Below are 21,397 nucleotides of genomic sequence, written 5' to 3'. Positions count from 1 at the left end.
GTAGCGATACAAAGAGTAGAAAATGTAGAAAACAATCAAAACTTTCAACAGAAACCCATTGTCAATTAAACTGCTTTAACAAAACAATATTTTTATAAGACAGTGTCGAATGTCTTAAATGCTCTATGGTATTTTGTCTAAATAACTAAGAATATGAATCGTTAAATGTGAAGCATCACTTGAGTAACTTTACAACTTTTTTCCATACAGGAAATCATCCAATTTCTTCCATGAATTGTTTATTTAGTTCCATACACCCTTATCAGAAATTACAAGAGAAAAACTGTTGATCCAGTTGATCTATGCTTTTATAAATATTTTTTACTTCATCCAGAAGAGTAGAAATTAAGAATGATAAACACATTTGAAACACTAAAATTGGAAACAATAAAATGGTATAAATGTGACGTTCGTAAAATTTACTTGCAAATGTCTTGCACTTTAAAGCTCTATGACCTTTATAGCATTTGACAAGAACATTCAAATGATATAACATGGAGTGCAGGTTACTGTTTTAAACTTCTTCTGTCACTTTTTGTACAGGAAGATACTTAATTGATTTGTTCACCAAGGTGGGCAACTCAATACTCAATGGTAATGTGCTTGATTTAATTTGATAATTTGCCCTCTACTGCTTTGGCAAGGACAATATTTTCCTGCAAATGTGGATTCACATTTTTTCTTTAGCATTTCCTGGTAGCTATTTTACACAATTTAGGTTTTTTAAGAGGCACCACCTCTTTGGACAATTCTTTAGTGTTGTATACATATTGCCTTTTAGCTTTGGGAGTTATTTTATGGTACGGAATGACTTTTATTGTGCTTCCAGTCTTCCCCCTCACCTCTGAAGCTGGACGTTCAGCACCAGCTGTACCTCGTGGCAGGGATCTTGGGGTCGGTGTGCCTTGTTCTTTTCCTCCTGCTTCTCTACTTGATAGGAACAGTATGTAGGTAAGTAGCTTATTTTAAACATGTAGTTAGCCATTTCCGAATTAATTTCAATGGAAATTGCATAATCTTATCTTACCACCACCTATTGCACGTGGTAGTAGAAGTTCATAGACATGAACAAGTTCTGGTTTATACTACGTATATTTGGTCTTCTTTCCAATAATAACAAACTGAAACAAGGTCAGCCTATCAATTCTCTTGTCGCTAGAAGGACATAAGGCGAGTGGGATGACCTCCTAATAATCTATAGATATTTTGTTCACTTTGAAGCTTTTGTTGAAGCTATTTGTTCATTTTGTTTCCCATAACTTTATCTTTAAGTTTGTATGTTGAATGAGCAGACACAATACTTTCTTTATAGTGGAAAGTGAAGGCAAAAGTTTCATAAACTTCATATTTATATTTTTGAATCCCCACGCCTCACGCGTGCGTTCTCACGAAAATTGAGTCCCATGCGTATTAATAACAACCTGCTCATGGTTATATAGACTGGGTTTCTATGTGTGGAGGTGTATTAACAATTCAAAGACACCCATTTGTTGAAAAGAATGGAATAAAAGCACATTAATGACAGGAAAGAAATACCTACAAGAAATAAAAACTTACATTTCTTACATGGGACCGAAATATTGTAGTATGGCTTAATTGTAAACTTTCTGCCACCTGAATGGAACACACTGAGAGAATGTACAAGAGGAAGGAAAACACTTTTAAAACTAAATAATATTTTGAATATTGTAGTTAATGGATGCTTTCTCCTTCTTAACGACGGTTAGAATGGTCTTACATTATTACCGTCAGATTCTCAGTTCTGAAAAGTACTAATGAATGTGAATTTTGTTGAAGTTGTCAACTTCTTTCTTTTTTTCCAGGTTGCAGTCTAGAATAAGAATTCCGGTGGCTCCGTATCGTAGCGGCAGACCAACAATACAGCCCGGAGAAGAACTAGCACTCCGGGGATTCCATCAGTACAACGGGTCCACACAGAATGGAAGGTGAGCGTTTACGTATGGTATTTGTATTTTCAATTTTTATTATTTAGCGCCACTTTTCCGCCACTTTCGGCTAACCGCTAACGCAATACAAAGTTCGAAAATCGACCACTTACATTTGTATCGTACGTTTATACTTCACTGCGTAGTTTCTGCTATAGCATGTTTCATTATGCCGATATTAATATTTTGTCATAACTCCGTGCATTCAAATAATTCTCACAATATATTTTCTTTTATTTTGACAGGGAAACATCGTACAGAGCAGATCACGTGGAGGACGACGATTCAGCAGCGTTGGAGCCTGATTGTGAGCCAAGGTTCGTAGCTTTCTGGCGTCTTGTGTGCAATCTCTTTCGTAATTTACGTTTCAATTTTTTTTCTGAAAATATCTACATCTTAATCCATTCAAAGCTCTATGGTGAAATAGTTGAGCTTCTATGAAATTTCCGTGCAGTATGAGATGTATTGCTGTCGAGTGGAAATTCGTATTGCAATTAGCATAAACCCCTTTCCCTAAATACGTGGATATTTCACGTCACAGAATTATTACTGTAGAACTGTTGTGAATATGACTGATTTACATTCGTAAATCACTGTTTTACTTAACAAATACAGTAGCTCTCATCTTTTAAGATTATACCTGCGGTTTGTTACCACAAAACTAATTCATATTTAACAGCTTAAATGTCATTTCTCAAAGTATTAAGAAGTTTATAATTATATTCAGTCGCGGCGATTAGGGGGAGGGGGGACAGTTGCCCCCCATTTTTGCAACTTTTACTCCCGCACTATGCTAAACATTATTTATCAAGGGAAAGTTAACTGTTCTCCCCCCCCCAGTTTTAGCGCCTTGCCCCCCCCCCCCACAGTTTTGGAACCCAATCGCCGCCACTGATCATATTAATTAGTAAATAATCATAACCTTGCAACTTATCTAGTACTCTGTTGTCTGTACTAACTCTTTTTGGGCAATGGGGCCTCCCCGATGGGGCAGTGGTAGCGTCGTCGCCTTGCAATCAATGGGTGCCGGGTTCTGTACTCGGTGGAGGCACATAGTGGTTCGGATCCCACTTTAAACTGTAAGTCCAGTCCCGATTAGCCTTACTGTGCATCAAGTGGACTTAAAACACCAAATGAATCACATCTTTTTTTGACTCGTGATGTACTCTGTACAGATCTGAAAGTATAATGTCTGAGTTGTCGTTTTTCAAATTTTAAGGAAACAGCGAAATATGTTCTTGTTGTTTTAAGTTCATTTGGTCGGCTAAAATTTCCTCCCAGTGGAACTGCAGCACACGATCTCTGGATTACAAGTCCGGAGCCTTAATACCTACATTATCCAATTTCAAGAAGCTTTGTATTTTCGGTGGTGTGGGTATTCCGGGCTGGATATCAAGTTTTTCCCACTGGAAAATTCCGTTCCATCTTGAAACCACTGTAATTTTATTCTAATAATTGTTGTAAAGCCACTTTAATTTTTAGTGTTTCCTTCGTCATTTTCAATTTTAGCTTAATTTCATAAATAATATATATGAATTATACATTAACTTATTTTAAATAAGCAATTTAGAAATGAAAATTCTGTTACTTTCGACCGAGGTGCCTTTTAGTAATATTCTTTGGTCTTTGGTCTTTTCGGGAACATACGGTCAGAGTTATATCTGTAAGAAAATTGTGTCGGCTAGAAGAGAACATGTGCATGTCAGAAAGGAATTTGCTTCTCAATTTTTTTCTTTTTAATATAAATGACAGGAACATTATCCACTTTTCTCGGGATCCTTGTTTTTTTTTTTTTGTTGTTGTTTTTTTCGCATGAAAGTAATTGCCAAAACAGTGCCTTAATTATTTACAGCCCAGGGCCTAAAATACGTTATATATTGGACTTAAATATGTAATTCAATTCAAATTTCAAAAGTAGCATATACCTTCTACTTGCAGTACCTGTACTGCAAGTAAAAGTTTAATTCTGTTCTTGTCAAACTGAATCGTTAGTTGTCTTCAAAGAGCTTTTCGTTAAAGATCAGCTGTAGATTATTTCTTTTATGTTCAAACACTTAAACACCGTTAATTGAGAACAGAGTTCAGGGTCACTGTAATTGATCTGAAAGACCTTGTAGAATAACTGAATGTGCGTATCTTTCATTATAGGATGTGAACAATTCTACTTTTATGCATTTTAGCGAGACTGTTGCCTCTTAGAGAGCCTAAGTTATTGATATCCTCAACTGCCCGAGGATTCGATAGTACTTTACAACCTGGTTCTTAATACAGACCTTCGCCGCCAATGGGAATGGGTCATCGATTGCTTCTATTTGAGTACAGGAAAGGGTTATTGATCTAGCGGTTGGTCTTTCATGGTGATAAGTCATTCATGTATGATGGGGCAATGGGAAACCTACTTCTGCTAGGCTCGTGCTGCGGGCCCCCGTCAAAAACCGGGAACTAGCATAGTGTGAAGCGTTACGTTGTTGGAATCCGTGCAAGAAAATCCTATCCTAGGGGTGCTTGCGTAACTTCCATTTCATTTCTGGGGTGCTAAATTTATTGTACTATATCCGAAGCAAACACTACACGAATGCACTTCAGTTGTGTACCTTACGAGAATTCATACTATTTAGATATGGGTAGAACATTGCTCGTGGTCGTGGATAGTCAAAATCATGTTCAAAATTTCCTTGGATTTCTTTTGTGAGAATTTAGGGTGTTAACTCTTCTAGCAATGAGGCTTTCCGTACTTAAACAGACAAGTTAAGGTAGACAGAGAAGATGAATTGTAGCGATTAAAGTTGAATAAATGCTATAGTTGTACCAAGGACCACAATTTTCTAAAGTGACACGCTCGGGATCTATCTACAAGTTGCCTGTGCATATACTAGCACCGTGCCATGAAGGCACAATTAGGGAATGTGGTTGTACGGCCCCACACATTCTCGAATTCAGCCACTTTGAAGGTGATGTGATCAGCACCACGCTTCGGCAGCCTTTAACCTCCAGGGTTGCCAACAGGTACCCATTGATTTGATGTCGGATGGACCACAGAGTCGCTTTATGCGGGGACAAAGCCGGAAAAATTCCGACCTTAGGTCACCCAACCCGATAATCGAACCCGGGTCTCCCGCATGGCAGTCAGACCACCTCCGTCCCTCTCCTTTAGGTATAAAACTGCAAATCACTCCTTTTTTATTTTGAACGACTGTTATAAAAAAATACAGTTTTAGAAGGGAATTTCCTCTTGTAACTTACATTATTAACACATCAGCTTAAAATCAGTAACACAAATGAACTAAAGGTGCGAGATGGTAACATAAGACTTCATAAACGTGGTAACATAACTTCCAAAATGTAAATGAACGAACGAATTTAATAATAACTTTAGTTTAATTCATTCTGCCATTATTGTGTTGAATACATTTCTCGAGTTTTTATTCACTCGTATCAACCAGTCCCTTCAAATTTGAGGCACACGTCGTGCACCTCTAATGGCGACACTATCATTTTATAACACCATTAAGTCTTGTTTCCATGATATGAGAAACTAAATATTCTGACCAAGGCAGTAATTTATTTTATTATAAAACATAAACAACCTTCTAGGCTGTTGAAACGTTACGTTTAGTTTATGTTTTATAATAAAATAAATTACTGCCTTGGTCAGCATATTTTATTTTTTCACTATCATGTTAAATGACGTGCACCCATTGCTTGTTTTATCTTGGGGAATTGTGACAAGTTTATGAAATGGGCATGGAAGCTTATATTTATGACTGATAGTGTGTATACTCGGATACCGGAACTTCACAAGGTCATGTTACAACAAACAATTGCTCCAAGAAGTCGTGGACATGACTCATACAGCTGATTACAACGATGACCAAGTTTGGAAGTTTACTTTCTCTAGAGTAGTTGTGCTTTGTTTGCTAAGGACAAAAGATTAGGTGTTTCATGAAAACATAACCGTAACTTTAATAGGCTCAGTTTTCTATCGCTTAGTGGGAGGCCCCAAAATGGCCCATCTAAGCTTTGAACATTATTTTTAGCAATTCCAAAGTGTTTTTTAAATGACCAAATTATCACTTAGAGGGGCTAACTGAGTATTTTTTACAACTGTCATGGAAGAATGCAAGAAGTTGAAATTTAAAAAGTAATACTAAAAAGTGGGCCATATTGGGAACAGGGTGCACCCAATATGTCATACTTAGTACAAAATAAAAAATAAACAATTGCTTACAAATATCCTGGAAATTATAAAAAGCGTACACTAAGGTTAAAGAAGGTTAAAACTATCTTCTGTTCATTGCTTGGCCCTACACATTCTCGATCTCGCCCATATTGGAGGTAATGTGATCAGGTCCTTTTTGTCCCAAGATGTCCCATTGAATAGATTCTGGGCGAGTCCCAAAGCCACTTTATGTGAATACATTGTCGACGGTGCCGACCTCCGTGGTAGAGTGGTTATCACAGCGCGCTACGACGTCAAGGTTTTGTGAGTGCCCTTCATTAATTTCAATATATCATCGCTCATCCTCATCGTTACGATTAGCCCAAAGTGGCAGAAAGAGGCACGCTAAATAACAAAAATTTAATTAAATTAAACATTGTCGATAAATGTCCACCCGAAGTGACTCAATTCAACCCGGGAATCGAACCGGATACCCATGTGTGGTAGTTAGACGCATTACCGACTGGGTCACAGCGGTTCGTAGTGCAAACTAAAGAGATAAAACTGGGGTTAGTTTTATAGACACATACAGGTCAGGTCATGGACGTATGGTCATAATTCCTTTTTCTCTCCTCGAGAAATATTTCCAACAACTCCTCACACAACACTAAAGGAAAATCGCACTGTCTTTTGAATTGTAACTCTGAACGCCAGCTTTCGACTGTGTTTGCAGTTGCTGGCATTCTGTAAACGGCAATGGGCAGTCGGACACAGGTCTCCCTTATCGCACAACACTTGAGCAATCTTTCGGTCTGACGTCACTGGAGAATGCTTTTAATTTTAGGCTAAATACCTAACTTGTTAGATTAGGCTAGCTAGGTTTAGTTCTTGTAGCATAAATAAAAAAAACAGTATATTTATGCTAATAGAACCAAACGTAACTTAACAATGTAGGCATTCCTTGTCTGACATCAGAACGAAAGATTGCTAAAGTGTTGTGCGATAGGTAAGGGAGACCTGTCGGAAACTCTTTCCAGTCGCCAGAAGCCAGTCGCATATCCAGTTACTGTCCAACTGGCATACCAGTCATCGTGAAATTTGGCTTAAGTTTCAGCATTCATTTAACGTCTATCCGAAGATGAACACATTATATTTTCTAAATGCTTTCCGTTGCTTCTTTCAGGTTCACAAGACCACAGTATCGGGGGTTCGACAACATGGCCTACGACCAGGATGGAAGAGGCGTCGTCACGAGAAAGACATTCTCTGGTGCGCAGCCCTTGTACTAGTGAACAGAATGTAATTCAACTGGATGCTTTCTTCCTCTACTGTCCTTCCTAATTAAGCTTGTTAGATTTTTGGCCTTGCGGTAATTAGATTGTTATTAGTAGCAGCTCTCGTAGACACAAGGGTGCCACAAAGGTTAGGTAAAGTTTATATTAGTCAGTAATAGTACAAAAAGTTTTCTCTACCTGGGCGCGACGGAACTCCGTTCCGGAAAATCGGTTTTGTGTCGGAACTCAGTTCCTGTACTGCGACATTGATCGTTCATTTTATTTATTAAAAAGTCCATCTTTTGTTATATCAATTCTTGTACTAAATTTGTCGCGTGTCAGTGGGCGGTCCTTAATATGTAAAAATGATATATTTTTGTAAGTGCTATTACTTTAAGACTTAAACAAGAAGCGAATTCCCTGAAATTACATACGTGATAGTTCTTGGGTTTATATTTTACTTTGGATGCAAGGCAATAATAATAATAATCAGTGCTTTTTTCTGGCGGTTTGACATACCGGCATCTTTTTATAGCTGACAATAAAACTAAAAACATTTTATTTTAGCGAAAGAAATGTGCGTATGTGTGCCTTCACGGATGCACGATCATTTATGAACATACCACAGTATTTAGAGTAGTTCTTATGATGAACACAATAACAAATAATAATAATAATAACCACAAATAAATACCACTCTTATTTTTATGAGCATTCATCATCAGCAGCAGCAGAATCATTGTTGTTGTTGTTGTTATTATTATTATTATTATTATTAGTAGTAGTAGTAGTAGTAGTAGTAGTGTCTCGTATCTATTCCTTTGTGGGTGGCGTTCCGGCTATTGACTGAACCACTGAATATCGTCGATCACTCTTCTGTGCTATGTGCAATATCAGCATATATACATCACCACTATGTTAATTTACTTTGTTTTGCCCAATAGCAGACGGTCGAGCGAGTTACTGTGTACCAACACATATTTCCTCCATTTTACCTCAACTACACTAACATGTACTTTATTCTTCCATCGCTTTAAAACTATCTCGGAATTACGATGATATCTTTAATTTATTTAATATAGGTTAATATGTGCCAGTAATTATGAAGTTACAGTAAAATTCATGAATGATAATATACTTTTTTTTTGCATGAGTCGACGTCTCCTTGAGTTCCGAATACGCTCCAAAATTCCTGGCGTAGTGCGTATTGTGTGACAGGCCTCCAGAATTCGCTCACGGTGATTTACGTCACTTTTCTGTCACTTTTGGCAATTGTGACGATGATGACAATTCGATGAATTTGATGAAGGAACGTTCACAAATAACATCCATGGCCAGACTGATAACTTCACTTCAGTGACCAAATCGAAATTGTTGGCAAAAAGCTTAAACCAAACTTTGTCTTGTTAATTTACAAATTGACAAAAATACACATATAAAATACTTAAGTTTTGAATGTTTGGTTTGAGTTGGTGTTTTAAGTCCACTTTATGCACAGTAAGGCTAATCGGGACTGGACCTACAGTTTAAAGTGGGATCCGTACCACTTGTGCCTCCACCGGGTATAGAACCCGGGACCCCTTGATTACAAGGCGATGATGCTACCACTGCGCCATGGAGGAGGCCCTTAAGTTTTGAATGTAATGTTGCTTCAACGCAAGAGTACTATCTTTATATAATTTCTTGAATGGTTCATTTGAGGTTTGATTAAAATATTAAAATTACTGTATTGACTTATCTTTCGATTTCATGAACGTCGATTTGCAAAATTTCATATTTTGGTTAAGATACGTTTTTATCAATTTCATCTTACAGAAATAATCTAGTTTTAAATAAACTTCTAACAGAAGTTACCAAAGTTATATAAATATTTACAGTAGAAAGAGTAGTAATATATCCATTTAATCTGAAAACATTGTTAAAATTTGGAGCTTTTGGAATTACACTAAAATAATGTTTAATTCTGCACATATGCGTCCACAGAAAGTAGGAAATTTGACATTAAATACTCTAAAATTTTAGGAGAAATATTTCATGTAACAATAAGAATGTATTATATATATATTAAAAGAACATGAAATTTTGCTATTGATGCACATTGTAATTTCTTGCTCTGTGTTGATTCAGTTGTTTAATCTTTTTTAGACGACGCAACATCGTTTTGAAGAAAAGCACAGTATCTTCGACTAATATGAATCAAGATACAATATTAATATTTCCTGCAGAGGATTTTGTGTGATATTACAGTCTGCAGCTTGTGATACAAACCATCAAAGTTCTACAATGGTTGGAGACCATCAACCTACTCTGCTTCATTCAGTATTTGCTTATCATTGTGTGAAAATAACTATCATAACAATGAAGATAAGTGGGGAGTAGTTACATATACCTAGATATTGTTTTTTAACTCAACGTACAAAGTGTGCCATTCCTAAAACTATCGGTTCTTAGTGAAAATGTTATCAAATTAAACAAGAACATGCACATGTCTGTGGATTACTTTGTGGCCAGTGGACTGAATAGGCTATAGTGCAAATGCCAAAGTCTGCCTAAAATCAGCCATTAAAGTATATTTTTCTGCTAGAAGCTGATTTACGAGTATGTATAAAGAGTAAACTAACAGGTATGGAATTGCGGTCGCGAATCTCCGTAAAAATTAACAAACGTATTAGTCTACACTTTGAAACAAATGACGTGCCTGTAGTCATACAAATACAGTCTGTGATAGTGCTCTTCTCTTGAGACTCAGTGGTGTATTTGCTATCGAATTAATAATGCAATGTTAAATCATTTAATAGTTTGTGTATTTTAATCATAGTTGAGTAAAAATTATTCACAGGTAAATATTAGTACTATTTTAAAGAAGATTAGAAAATGATGACTATATTTTTATTAAAGTTATTTATTGTACAGTCACGGACATCGCTGGGTTGTAACGATCTCATTGGAAGTCAATGGAATCGTTACAACCCGGAAGTGTCCGTGCCTGTACATGTGGCAGTAAAGAAACTCAATTAGCAATCAAAATAAGAACAAGTTGTTCATGCAAATTCGAGTTATGAAACCTGTTTGACTTTGGGGCCACTAAATGAGATTAATCAAACACACAAACGATCACACATATTATTTGCAATGTTTTATTTTCAAATTTACATTGCACATTTTTTGACATCTGGTACCCACACAACGAAGTGAATCTGTGTCAAGACTCTCTATTCACCCAAATGAAGGAAATATACGATCAGCTTTTAAATAGGGTGCTTCTGAATTGATGCATCTGCACACAATACAGTAAATGATCACTGCAACTTCTCATGTTTTTATTGATACCGTTCCGAAGTCAATCACTTTTGTTTTCATATCGTGCACCTACAGACAGTGGATTATTTTCAGTAAGGTTGAGTTGAATAATGGGGTACTCAAGCACAGTGATATTATGTTAGTTAGGTGCTTTACAGGAAAATCAATGAAGTTGACATGTTCTCTGGTGGAATTTTTTGAGATTGAGAATAACGATGTCCGTCTCTGATTATACTGAAACAAACTGGAACTTGTTAAAGGCGACTATCTTTGAACAATTGCAATTTTATCTTTCCTTTTGTGTCTGTCCTAGTACGTATTAGGCATAAATTCACTGGTATATCAAAATGCTTTCTATGTATGTAATACAAGTTCAAAAGCTTCTTCCTCTGAAACACGAAAACAAAGATCCAATTTCATTTTTAGTATACCTATTGTTTTATGTATGTATGTATGTATGTATGTATGTATGTATGTATGTATGTATGTTTGTTTGTTTCAGACGCCCTACTTCTACGTGTACAAGACAACTGTTCACCAACAAGCAATATTGACATATTAGTAAAAAAAATTTAAAATATCAGATGCGTAAATTTAAGGCTTCTGGAACCCGCTTTTACTGCGCATGTACATTATGTGAAAGGGAATTTACATGCCTCATCCTTTTTAACCGCATACCGCAGGGTGCTTCAAAGAAAACTTAATGTATTTGTGCAGTGAATGAAAAATCCAAGTGATAGCTATAAATTTTATACTTTGGAATTTATGAAAGTATTACAACCTACCTTTGGGAAGTAGATATACTAGTGTGATGAAAATATGTTGTGTTGGATTCGTTTTTAATTTATGCCTAATTTTCTCGGATTGGTCCCAATTCTTAATATTAGCAAAATATCTATAATTTATCCAAAACAATATGCATGGTAAGTAATGACACGCACAATATTCGATTGATCGATGCGAGTATGTAGTCAAGAAATTTTCCATCTATGTTAGACTTTTAAAAGAGGTGAACAGAGAAACAGTGGCAAAATTTTATAAAAATGACAATTTGTTGCTATTCAGAATTTGTACATTTAGATCTTAACATTTGAATATTATTGATCTGCGTAGTCTAATTACAATCATTAATATACTTTTACGTATGCAGCAACTTGGATAGAAGTCATTGAAATAGTAAATATCTAATGCCATTTTTATAGAATTTCTTTCAGTAATTACTGTTTAATTTTTAATTAATACCTTTTGTAACAAAGAGGACTTACATTATACTTTACGTACTTACTTTCTCCGCTCCTCTTCTTCCCAAAGGTGTCGATGGTACGTACTTGTATTTATTGTACAAGTATAATTTATAACATTTGCATGTTATATCACTCTTGATATGTAAGTTTCAAAATGCTATTCTCATTCATAACATTGAAACGTCCATAAATACCCGTCCTTCGCTATCCGTCCAATATACATTTGTAAATATTGTATATAAGTGCTTGATTCATGTAGCTATCAATATTTTATGATCAATGCAGTTATTGTTTCTATTACAAATTATGTAATAATGTGTTATTTTAAATAAAATTTCTTGTAATGCTGCATGTTTTTTTAAATACTTCGTCAAATGATCTATACTGAGAGAAGGTATGGAATCTCAACTTTTTAGGTGAGTTTGCTCTTGTCATACATAGGCGTCCTCACAACAAAGGTACGATTATTAAAATCTCAAATTCTTAAACTTATTATTTCACATATATTTAATTAATTCCCTTCCCCACGTTGGGCTGAGTTTTCCTCACCTTCACCTCCCCCTGTTAAAAGAGGGGTGAGTATCGCCACATTTCCCCAGGGGGTTTCCCTCCCTTTGCAGATAGTAGAGCGAGAATCTTCACCCTACCTTAAAAAGTACAATATTACAATTTCTTCTTTTGGTGAGAGAAACTGATTTTTTACTCTTTGCTGCAAAGTTTGAGGTTTCATTTATCAGATCGAATAGTATAATAATACTTTATTTTATAGACCACTCAGGTGTCTTACGAGGGTCACTATTTATATTTTGAGCCTAACAATGAAAAAACAGGAATTTGGCATTGAAAACTGCTTTATTGTTTTTCGAAGTATTCTCCTTTATGGTCAATACACTTTTGCATTCGTTCGAACCATTGTCAAAGCAGTTTTTCCAATCTTCTTGAGACACCTCCATAATATGGTTTTTGAACGCATCAACGGCGTCTTCCGCCGACGAAAATCGTTGTCCATGCAATTTATTCTTGACATTCGGGAACAAGAAGAAGTCATTGGGTGCCAAATCAGGAGTGTACGGCGGATGACCCATCAATTCGATTGTTTGACTGTTCATAAAGTCGGTTGTTAGACGAGATGTGTGACAGCTGGCATTGTCTTGATGAAGAATGATCCGACGGTGTTTGTTTGTTTTCCGTATTTGACCGAAGACCTCTGGCAAACAAATTGTTGTGTACCATTCAGAGTTGACCGTTCTACGTTCCTCTAAAGGCACAGTTGCCACATGACCAGTTTTCCCGAAAAAACAGGCGACCATTTGTTTCGATGTGCTTCGAGCGCGAACAACTTTTGTTGGATTGGGTTCATCTTGAAACACCCATACAGTCGACTGCTGTTTACGTTCCGGCTCATATGCATATATCCATGATTCGTCACCTGTTAAAATCTTATATACGTCTTTTGAAGCACCACGATTGTATTTATTGAGCATTTGTTTGCACCAATTGACGCGAGCGTCTTTTTGAGTTTTTGTCAAATTGTGTGGGATCCAACGAGAACATACCTTTCTCACAGCTAAATGATCATTAGAGCCCGGAAGTTCAGGCATTTATTTTCGTTAAAATAGGCAGGCAAAAAGGCATTTATAATGTGGAAAATATACACTAAAAATGGGATAAAAGGCAAAATAAACTGAAAAAGGCACATTTGAAAGTCACTTACTTTTATCTATAATTTCTGGCAAAATGATAATGAAGCATACATAAAACAAGCAAATGTAGCTGGACTCATTTCGATAACAGCATTTTCACCTTTTAGAATATCACAAATTGTTTTCAATTGTTTCAAGTTATCATTTGCACTCACTACCCATTTGCACTTTTCTGGAAGAGCATCGATCACCTCACTGATATTTTCAAGGTGGTTAGCATAATATATAGCTGCTGATATCCAGGTTCCCCATCTCGTCAAGACTGGTTGCGGAGGTAAACTAAGCTCAGGCGCAACTTCCTGAAATGTTCGGGTTCGAGAGTGAGATTTCAGAAATATCTTCTTTGTGTTCGAAATCAACCTGTCCACTTCTGGGTGCAACACTCTAACTTTTTCGGCGATTCTGTGCATTGCGTGGGCTACACATGTGATATGAAGCATGTTCGGGAAGAGAATTTTCAATGCTATGGCAGCCTTCTTTATATAGGGAGCTGCATCACTGATAAAAAGTAACATGTCATCATGATGTACACCATCTGGCCAGAGCAGAAGTAGGGAATTTGAGAATAACTGAACTATTGACGAACCATTGGCTCTCTTTAGTTGTTCTGACGTGAGAAGAAATGACGAGGATTCTCTGCATGTTGGTTCCATAGTTCATATGATGACGTTGGCTATTCAGCGTCCCATAGCATCAGTACTTTCATCTGTTTAAATCCAAACCTTCTTTCCAACAACTTCAGCACGAATTCTTTGCAGAGCTTCTTCGTAGCAGATGCTTAAATATGTTTTCCGCAGCGTAGATTCCGATGGCACCGTTTCTTTAGTGTATTTCTCCAGGAATTTCCACAGTGACTTGTTTTCCACTTTCCAGAAAGGTATCTCTGCTTCCATGAAAGCTTTGCACAGTTCAAGAGAAAACTAAGATTGCCTGTTGGTTGAAATGCCCACTGTTGAAAATAGGGATATCTTCTTTTGTCCAACCTTTTTGGCAACTGCTGATTTATGTTTTGCTGTTAACACATGCTGAGATATAAAGTATTTTTTCTCATGGTTGAATTTTTTTTCACATATCTTGCAGAGAAGAATAGTACCATCTGTCAAAAATGTGCTTTCACCAAATTCATGCACGTAACCATGTAACTTACCACTTAATAGCACACTAAATTTCGGCATGATGACAACTACACGATCCTCTCCCTCCAAAGTGCAGAACTAAAATAAAGATAGAGAACTTGATTTTGGAATCCATGCAAAGGCCCTTGGGCATTAGTGCTGTTTCTTATCAATAACCTCCTGACACGGACGCTGGACGTGATGACGTAATTGTGCAGGTGTTCTGCAACAGGTTTTCAGCAGTCAATCATTCACAAGGACATGTTAACGGAAAGGCAATATCTTAACTCAGCATGAAATACTATTTTTTTTAAACACACTTTTCTCCTTCAGCAATGTTGAAACATACGTGAGTTCAATATTACTTAAATAAAGCGAAAATTATTCACATAATAAACGGAAGAAAAATAAATGCCAACAACGTTGTTTGGGAGAAAAATAATTTATTAGCCATTTTTTTTAAAAAAAAATGTTCAAATTTAATTGAAAAAGGCAAAAAAAAGGCATTATAATTAAAAATAGGCAGTGGGGTCCCAAATAGGCAAAATGAAAAGGCTTCTAAAACATTCGAAACAACATAAAAAACGTATATCCGGAAAAATTTTATCAATATATGCAGTAGATAAAAAGAGGCATTTTGCCAAACTTCCGGGCTCTAATGATCATGTAATATTTTATATATGCTGGTGGAACTAATGCCTATGGTTGCCTCAATCTCACAGTATGTCACATGACGATCTTGCAGTATTAGGTTTTGCACAGCATCAATGTTTTCTTGAACAACAACTGATTTTGAACGACCTTCGCGAATCTCGTCGGTGAGCGAATGGCGGCCACGATTAAATTCGTTATACCAGCGTTTCACAGTGGCAAAGGATGGGGCTTCATCGCCAAATGTGGAAGTAAGTTGATCGATGCACTCTTGTCTTGATAATCCACGTCGAAAATCGTAAGAAATCATCGCACGAAAATGTTCACGAGTTAATTCCATTTTATTGTTGTCGCGCAATCTCCAAGGCAACATAAACAACACAAATGAATCTATTGACAAAACATTTGAAGTACGTTATGGTCAATAATGCCAGACGATTCCCTGCAAACGTCAAATCGCGCCTAACTTCAATCAGTGTTGCCAAGGCTCAAAATATAAATAATGACCCTCGTATTCCTCACACAATATGTATGCAGCATCAGAAAAGAGCATGACTACAAAAGTGTTCTTCATCTTCCCAAGAATTCATTTTCAAGTATATCTTGAACTAAACTGTTAACTTGTAGAACACATACGTATATTTGTTTAATTAATAAGTTGATAATTTAGATTACTAGGCTTCGCACCTCCAACTCGCTTTCTCCCCTTTTCTGCCGTTGTGCGCAGGGTTGCTCCACAGACTCCTGGGACGTAGGAGAGATTAATTGTTTTAAGACATCAAATTTTTAGATCACAGAAAATTATAATTAAGAAGTTATGGGAGTTAAAATGTATTCTGAAACTATATTTTTCGTACCATAGAACTCTTAATTTTTTGTAGCAATTTCTCTATCGTTTCGCCAATTTTACGCACCTTAATCTTAACTGAAATCCTTATCATGAAACCGTATGTGAAGCCAATCTCATGAAATTATGCACACACGTACAGTCGCCCACACACGCTGACATTTCATCGCTAAACTTGAATGCCCTTGAACATGAACTCCGAACTCCGCGTTTCACCCTTGATAACTGTTGTTGTTATTATTTTTGCAATTACTGAAGCATTAACATTGTGCTAAAGCGTAAATATTTATATTTTGTACATGTATTGAGTCCGTGTCATAAAGCAGTTTCCTGTGGCCTCCGAGCAGGTAAACTCTACGGGACCCTTAGTGAAAGAAATCATCCAGAATAGTACACAACCAATGATAACACCCGAGAGGTGGATGGATCGGATCCCACTTTAAACTGTAGGTACAGTTCCGATTAGCCTTACTGTACATAAAGTGGACCTAAAACACCAAATCAATCAATCAACCAATCATGTAGCTCCTAAAAATGATCTCCAAACTGCCTTCCCACTAAGTTTTTATTATCGAGATGTATATGTACAGTCATAGACACCTCCAGGTTGTAGCTATACCGTTGAAAACCAATAAGATCGTTACAACCCAGGAGTGTCCGTGACTGTACCGGGGAAGGAAGGAGCTTCTGGGAATTAACGAATATCTTCATAACAGTTCTTTACGAAATTGGATTTTTTTTTTTTTTACTTTAATACCGTGGCGCAGCCAGGATTCTATGTTGAAGGCCTCCTGGTGGCCAAATATTAGGTACATGATCTTTTGTATTTTTCTCTGCTTTATATATTGTTTTAAAGAATTAAGTTACATACGTACGCAGATATGTAAAAATACTGTTTAGGAAACTGTTTGAAAGAAAGTAAACTTCTCGTTTGGACCTTAGGGGGGAAGAGGCTCCGGCCCCCAAAAGCCAACGCCCTGGCTGTGTCAAGGTTCAAATGAACCTTGTAACTTTACTTGATCACATATTTTTAATAGTGACTATTGAAGTAAACTTCTAATCGTTTTATGTTGTTTTTTTAAAAATTCTCCTCCACACTTTGCAATTTTCCTGGAAGCAAAGCAGGTCTCCTGCTTAACCAAATGGTTAGCGCTCTCGCCTTGATGTGAGCGATCCTGCGTTCTATCCCAATCGAAGCCAGGTTAAACATTGCTAGTGACTTGAGATTTACTAGAAAGAAATAGATGAGAGACAGGCATTAGAGCGGCAGAGGGACTCTGTATTTACTGACCACGCGTGGTTCGATGAAGAGCCGCCTTGAAAGACTTGGCCCTCAAAAGCTCTTACGAAGCAGACACAGAGTTTACTTATAATTTTAGTGGACTTCTCAAACTTTTCAGAAGAGAAACTACTTCTTTTGAACATAGATTGTCATATACGTATGTGACTGCAACCTTTCCCTCCCTTTTTTAAAAATAAAAATTTAGTCTTCGTATAGCAGTTTTTAAGCAGCTATTATATTCCTCATTCAAATGAAATGTAACATGAAAAACGTTTAGAAAATGTTTCAAAGTCTCTTTATGTCTTTTGTGTCTGCTCACTTGTTTTTTAGATAATTAACATTTTTTATTGAAAAGTATGTATTTACATTAAGAGGCCAACCTAACAGTTTTATGCCGGCCTCGGTAGCCGAGCGTGTTGGGTGATCGACTCAACTCGCTTTGATCCAGAGGTCTCGGGTTCGAGTCCCGGCGAGGGCATGTGTCTGTTTTAATGTCCGCAACAGACATGTGACGGGTTGCAAATAACCTTAGTTTTGACGTACCCATAAAATAACGAATATTTACAATATTTAACAGTTTTATTTAATTATTTTCATAAATGCTAACAGAAATCGCAGGAAAATAGTTTTACTTTTTTGTTCTTGATACAATATTTTACTTTTTAAATTTAATTTTGCAATAATTAAAAATATAGCATGTACACTAAGATATAAAGTGACATACACAACAAAAACATATGAACATGATTTAAAAATAAAGCAAAAGTTTCTCTACGCACTGAGTTCTTTCTTTATGAACTCATTAACGAGAGGTCTCAGGTCCAAATTATCAAGCACAGTTTGATGTATATGGAGTACTGCTGAGCTACTTAGTCTCTTCTGCCCCATTGTAGATCTCAAAAATGTCTTTAGTCGGCGAATAGCACTCAATGACCTTTCGGCTGTGGCTGTCGTCACTGGTACAGTGCGGAGGACCGTCATGAATTTGGCAACTTCAGGCAGAAGCTCCTGGAGGGTGCTGTCTTCCAAAAGAAACTTCCTTATGTCACGCTTGGTAGTTAGCATCAATTTCTTCTGTTTGCCGATATCACCAAGCATGGACATGTGTAAGGAGAGCCTATCGGCATCCAAATCTTGGCGAAAGAATTCTCGCGTTTGCTGAAAGTTTGTTGTGCAACGGTTCACAGCTGAGATGCATTCTTTCTCTACGGCTGTTACTTTTTGTAGTCCTGTAGATTCATGTCCTTGTTTAACACATGATTTTGCTGTGTCACACACGTCAGTGTATGTTGATTTATAATACTATTTTGGAGTGTAGAACTTGTGAGGTTTGGCAGCATCAGGATTTTCAAGTCTCTTAGGGACGTGACGTTGCCGGGGCAATTCTGGCTCATCAACGAGGCTCGGTTTGCCCTCTGCGCATTTCAGCCAGAACTGCTCAAAATCCATTCTCTTTTCTTGAAAGATGTCAGTCAAGTATTTTAGTTTTGATTCCACTTCTGTAGCACCAATGCGTGGAAACTGAACCTTACAGTTTACCTCTTCTATTGGACCCATCACATGGCAGTAGAGGGAGAGAAAGAAAAATGTCTTGAAGTGAAGCATTGTCTCCAGGTATCCAGCACATTTTGATGCTGCGTGAGTAGAATCTTCTTCAGAAAATTTCTCAAAAAAATTGAGAAGGTTTTCGTAGTTCCTTAAGATCTGTTGCATACTGGAGGCTCTCAACGTCCACCGACGAGGACAAAGTGATCGCAGTCCAGTATGGCCAGCCTTCTCATTAACATCAATAATATTCCTAAATATTTGCATTCTTTTAGGGGATTCCCAAACAATCTTTAACAAGTCGTTGGCTAAATTAATTATGTCTCCGATTAATATATGTATAATAGTAAATATTAATTATATACTTAGTATATAATAATAAGTCATGTGTTTTGCTGTCTCCGGTCATAGCCCCCTCAAAGTTGATGGTTTAGCGGTCTCAACCCCAAAAGTTGATGGTCTAGAACATTTCAAATGTGTATTTAAAGTTAAGTTCATGTGGCACAATTCAGAGTAAACTTTATAAGAGAAGCAAAATAATACATTAGATTCTCTTAAGCAAAATTATTTGGAGGGCTCTGTTCCCACGTCGTTAACATTGGGGTGGCTCTAGCCCCCCCCCCCCCAAGCCCCATGGAGTCGGAGCCTATGATCGCAGACATAGTCTTATTATATGGGAAGCAACTCGATCGTCTGTCTAGCCTATTAAAAGAAAGTCGTGAAGTTATTTTTAGCAGTCGTTGATTCATAAAATAGAGCTAACTCTGTTCTTGATGTGTCTCCTAAGTTCATAGTTCACCGACAGTAATCAAACGAGCGGGTCTTCCGATTCAATGTTCACCCGAATAAATTCAAGCTCGAAGTGTGGCACTGTTGTCCCATCAACGTTTAATCTAATCGAGTATCACCCTCCCACAAAGAAATAAAGTATTTAATTGCATACATTCACAATCACACGAACACGCAACCTATTTCTCTTAACGAAAGTTTTCTGTGGCTAAGCTCCAGATTTAAGGCAAAACGGGAAAATGCGAAAGGGGACTTTCCTTCTCCCCTTAAATTGAGCACTGTAAATAAACCGGTTTTATATGTGCTGATAAAGTAAAAGGCGAAACGTGAAAACATGCCCCCCCCCCTTCTTTCACCCTCGATATTTACCCGGACTCTACGAGAAGCAACGGCCTTGGCTACCTTATTGACACCTTGTAGGTAATTTTACTGTTGTCTTTTAATGTATTTTCGATATTGAAAACAGCTAGATGTAAATAAATTATTTTATTTCCATTCCAATTCAACTGGTTACATTTAAATATGCAGTTCTATGTTTTACAGTAGGAATTCTCATAATTGATTCCGGGAGTTGACCGATTGATTCTTTGCTGACAACTCATACGCAGCACAAAACATTCATCATATACGATGTACTTGAATATGTCACTTGACGTCTTTGCAATAGAATAATATGTCAACTTAACTAATGCGATTCCTCAGATCAAGGATTTTAATCATCTGATAGCCTATCTTTCTTCCAGAGACTAACTTGTAAATTTCAAATAGAAGATAGTTAAAGCCAATAAATACACCACTTAATTTTTCATACTCGGGCTATGGATGTTCCTGGCTGTGCCGTGGCTGTCGTATCGTTTCGTAATAAATAAATCTCAGGTTCGAAACCTAACGAGTCGAACATAGTAGCCCGGATTCCACTTTGAAACTGAAGAATCTACCTGTCCTATCTTAGTGTAATGTGGACTTAAGATATATCATTCTGATAACTTTTGATAGACATTTTAGAAATTAAATTGGAAAAAGGGCATAAACATGAAAACAACCTAAAAATACTTTGTATTATCTCATATACTTAAACAGCTATATTGTGTTTTCATCAGTGGAAACTAAAAGTTTTTAATTTTTAAAAGTTTTCAAGGTTGATGATGTTAATAGCACGCCATGAAGAATACTGACACAGAAATTCATTGGAGTTCACGATGTAGATACGTGCGCATTTATTACGAGTTTTGCTAATCGTCAAATTTACATCTAATTACCAGCCTTAATCGCTTGCACCGGCACGACAATTGTTTCCTTTATCGAATATCTGAAAGCATCGTATGAGACCAATAAATGACAATCTTCATGAAGAAAGAGGTTAGTTGTAATGCACTATATTGGCGACAATAGATAAAAATGATTAATGAAATGAATAAATAACTGCGAGATGAAATTTAAAAAAAATTTAAAAGTTTATTACAGTTGAACCATATATGCTGAAATCTCTACACCGTCTTCAAAGCAAATTAATAACAAAGCACATCTCAAGGAAAAATCTTG

At 36.7% G+C, this 21,397-nt stretch overlaps 1 protein-coding gene across 5 annotated transcripts in view; it reads left to right on the top strand.

Annotated features, from left to right (window-relative positions):
- LOC145988676 (uncharacterized) overlaps positions 1–12,272 on the top strand; it is a 55,965-nt gene extending 43,693 nt beyond the window's left edge. For 3 of the 5 annotated variants that reach the window (XM_083123744.1, XM_083123742.1, XM_083123745.1), the window contains exons 5-9: positions 830–951; positions 1,824–1,946; positions 2,192–2,263; positions 7,289–7,404; positions 9,525–12,272. In XM_083123744.1, coding sequence (XP_082979870.1) covers positions 830–951; positions 1,824–1,946; positions 2,192–2,263; positions 7,289–7,394 — 423 coding nt within the window. In that variant the 3' untranslated portion in view covers positions 7,395–7,404; positions 9,525–12,272. Of the gene's footprint in view, positions 1–829; positions 952–1,823; positions 1,947–2,191; positions 2,264–7,288; positions 7,475–9,524 lie in introns of all 5 variants that reach the window. The other 2 variants (XR_014441775.1, XM_083123746.1) reach the window with 2 other exon arrangements.
- The last annotated feature ends 9,125 nt before the right edge of the window (positions 12,273–21,397 follow it).

Source organism: Lepisma saccharinum, chromosome 6, assembly GCF_977018435.1.
Source record: "Lepisma saccharinum chromosome 6, izLepSacc3.1, whole genome shotgun sequence".
NCBI classification, from domain to species: Eukaryota; Metazoa; Arthropoda; class Insecta; order Zygentoma; family Lepismatidae; genus Lepisma; species Lepisma saccharinum.
The sequence above is the reverse complement of the archived record's forward strand: the minus strand, read 5'-3'. Positions and strand labels throughout refer to the sequence as shown.